General features: G+C 33.8%; 1 protein-coding gene across 1 annotated transcript; it reads left to right on the top strand.

The window, feature by feature from the left end:
• Positions 1 to 28: 28 nt before the first annotated feature.
• Positions 29 to 3,804, top strand: LOC105569023 (fatty acyl-CoA reductase 1-like; the record flags this gene model as incomplete). Its single annotated transcript, XM_012025146.1, has 6 exons — positions 29 to 216; positions 371 to 613; positions 1,166 to 1,342; positions 1,437 to 1,517; positions 2,390 to 2,520; positions 3,415 to 3,804. Coding segments are annotated over 5 exons (774 nt in total), but the record flags the coding sequence as incomplete, so codon positions are not given.
• Between the last annotated feature and the right edge of the window lie 44 nt (positions 3,805 to 3,848).

Raw genomic sequence — 3,848 nt, 5'->3', positions numbered from 1 at the left:
AAAAACATTTTGGTATTTTTCAGTTGTTTCGACATGGAATGATCCTGTTGAGGGTTGGATAGACAACTTCAACGGACCGGTCGGATTGATGGTTGGTGTTGGTAAAGGTTTAATACGTGTAGTTAGGACTGATCCTTCTGCAATTCCAGATAATGTTCCAGTAGACCTAGTCATTAAAGTGGTAATAATCATGGCTTGGAGACGTGGTATTAAAACGTAAGTCGGACACTTTCGTAATAAAACAATTTCATTTCTTATAGTATAATTTTCTAAAATATTAATAGAGCTGCTATATGCAACCGAATCTTCATGTATGTTTACATGTGTATTTATGTGTATACTGTCATTTATTGTAAATTTTATTCTTCAGTGAGATTAATACGATTGATATTTACAACTGCACGTCAAATCAAATTAAGTACCTGACTAACAAAGGTTCGTTGGACGTAGGCATGAAGATCACAGAGGAAATTCCTCTCGATAATATACTTTGGAAACCACGAACAATACTGACAACAAGTTCTTTTGTTTATTATATATTGGTGTTGCTACTGCACGTTATACCAGCGACAATCTTGGATGGAATGATGAAATTGTACGGTGCACGCTCAATGTAAGATTTACTGAAATATGCAAAAATTAATGACATTTTTTTGGTATATGTTGGATATTGCAATTTTCCTGCCTGTCCCAATTGAACCATTCATCCTCTAGTTTGCATTCGCGGCAACAGCCGTGCCACCAACTCTTATACCGATCCAGATTCATTTTCTTTTGTGTTTATGGTAGAGTTCACTCCTGTTGAGAAGCCGTTCACTCTGTATTTTTCAATATACGTGTATTCTTGTTTCTTTTTCTGAATTCTTGATTGTACGGTATAAATATGTTCGTTTGCACAATGTTCAATAAGCGGTGCCTCGATCCACGTAACCTTCTACGGTATAAATTTCTTTTAAAAGTTGGATTAAAATGCGAGACGTTTTAAAGTTGATGTACTTTTTGAATTCAGTTATTTTGATTACAAAAATCACACATTTTATCTCGGAGTTTCGTCGAAAGCGAAAAAATATAATACATTATATTTCCTAAAATTGTACATATGTGAAAACCACATGAGCAACTTCTTCAAGAATTAAATAATTAATAAGGTGTTCATTATTGCTAGAGTTTTGAGATTGTACAGAAAAGTATATGTAGTGAATACGTTCGCGTCGCATTTTTCATTAAATAAGTGGACATTTCATAATACAAAATGGAACACTGCGGTCGATAATCTCAGCGCTGATAATTGGAAAGACTTCGGTTTTGACTACAAAGATCTTGACCTACATGAATACTATAGGTAAATCCTACTTTCTTATAATATAATTTTGCATTATTATTTTATAACGTCCCATTTATCTATGTATATCATCGACATGAATTCTTACTTGCAGAAAGGCAATAAAGGGTTGTAAATTTTACCTACTGGACGAAAACGTAGACGATCTAACAGCAGCCAAACGTCATTATAAAAGGTGAGGTGCATCTTAAAAAATGGAGAATAGACAATTTCACCTTAAGATAGGAAATTTTTAGTTATTCTCTGGAGTTTCTGTTTGCGTCTCTAAATATTTTTTAGAATGCATACATATATCACATGTCTTATTGTTAGCATTACCTATCTATTACCACGACGCTCACACATTATTAAATATTCTGATAATCCTCCTTATAAAATATGGCGAGGATCTGTGTCAACTAAGAGTGTGTTCCGGCAAGAAACTGCTACTATCGCGCTACGCTAGCGCTACACGAGTGCGTTTCGGCAAAACGCAACTTTCCAATAGAACTGTAGCTAAACTTTTTCCACTTCATTGTTGCTTTTATCTGATAAATCATCGAACAATATGTTATTCATGAGCCAATCTTCAATATTTTCCATTCTATATTTGTTTCATTTAATTGGCAAACGCGACTCTTATAATTAAAATATAATTTTGAGGTCATGCTCGCTAATGTAAGTATGGCGCCGCTACAATTGTAGCAACAAAGCTGTAGCGCTACGGTAGCAGTGTCTTGCCGGAACTCACGCGGTTACAATTACCGTAGTAAGGTAGCAGTGTGACTGATACTCTAAATCTCGTAAAGTGCTTACTTTAATCTTTCCTGTCTTTCGGATTTGCGAAGTTCGAGAAATTGATTTCAATATTCCTCGTGAAAATGTCTGTCAATTAAATTGAGATAACAAATAAATCAGGCATACTAATGTAACAATTATTTGTTAAATTTTCAGTTTTACTTTACAACATTTAGTTTATTTAATTTCTTCGCAAATATGTTATTATGTATTTTTAATACTGCAAGCTTAAAATAATATTTAACACATTAATTTTACTCGACGTTTCAGGATGGAGTGGCTTGATAAAATAATCAAGACGTTATTCGTCGTGTTTATGTTATGGATACTATATAAGTATATAGCTACATATTAAGTAATTAAACAACTAATGTGTTAACCATGTGTTAACCTTCGAGCAAATGTAATCGCCAACGTACTAACTTGATTGCATCTGCCCCAATATATCTCTATCTTATTAGGTGTCTTTTGTTGTATTTCGTTAATAAATTCTCATCATAGCCGTAAAGCAATTAACAACAAAGTCAGTAATATTAGTTAAGAACGTTGTATTCACGAATTCCTTTTTATTATGTACAACATATAAACGAAATTAATTAAATCGTGTAAACAAGTAAGGTGATTTGAAAAGTGACACATCAAGTTTTTGTAATTTAAAATAAAATATTTATTTGTATTAAATTGTCTAAACCGCGGGCAACGGGCGTCCGCGGGCGCCCAGCCGGCGGACATGCCCCCACTCCAATCATCACCCCACCACGTTTAAAACTATTTAGTTTAGTTGGTGCCATTTGATGATATCATTACTTTTGTAGAGAAGATAGTTTTGTAGTGAAGATATTTTTGTAGAGCCCGGGTAGAGATGCAAATTGTCTAAACCGCGGACAACGGGCGTCCGCGGGCGCCCAGCCGGCGGGCATGCCCCCACTCCAAACATCGCTCCACCACGTTTAAAACTATTTAGTTTAGTTGGCGCCATTTGATGATATCATTACTTTTGTAGAGAAGATAGTTTTGTAGTGAAGATATTTTTGTAGAGATGCAAAAAAGATAGAGTAACAAAATATATTCGGTCGTTGGAGCTTATACTTGGTATCATTAACGTAAGAATAATCGCGAATTTACTTACTTACACATGGTACATAATAAAAACAAATTCGTGAATTCTACGTTCTTAACTAATATTACTGACTTTGCTGTTAATTGCCTTATGACTATGATGAGAACTTATCAACGAAACAGAACAAAGACATCTAATAAAAAAAAGATATATTGGGACATACATATGCAATCAAGTTAGTACGTTCAGTATTACATTTGCTCGAAGGTTAGCTTAAAAGACGGTTCTTCTTTCACTCCGGTGAGATCGCTTTTAGTCTTACATTAACAAATAGTAATAGTTGATTAATTTCACAACTTTAATAATACTTTAATAGGAAACCAATGAAAGAATAACTCTGGAATCAAACACAGTTATGTTGATGATTCCATAATTATATGTAGTTTAGATATTCAGTCTTAATTTACAATATTTAATGTACAGGAAGTGATATAGAACTTGTCTAATGATAATGATATTCTTGAGAGAATCAGGTTCTCCATATTAATACCTTGATCTGCATACATTGTGAGTCATTTTGTGTTTCCTTTTTTTCATAAACAATTGAAACAACAATATAAACCAACGCTCGGAATTAGTTGCCCTTTTTAACCTGCTTCCGGTGGTGAC

The sequence above is a fragment of the Vollenhovia emeryi genome, unplaced genomic scaffold (assembly GCF_000949405.1).
Source record: "Vollenhovia emeryi isolate VEMERY1.0 unplaced genomic scaffold, V.emery_V1.0 DF942390.1, whole genome shotgun sequence".
In the NCBI taxonomy this organism is placed as follows: domain Eukaryota; kingdom Metazoa; phylum Arthropoda; class Insecta; order Hymenoptera; family Formicidae; genus Vollenhovia; species Vollenhovia emeryi.
The sequence above is the reverse complement of the archived record's forward strand: the minus strand, read 5'-3'. Positions and strand labels throughout refer to the sequence as shown.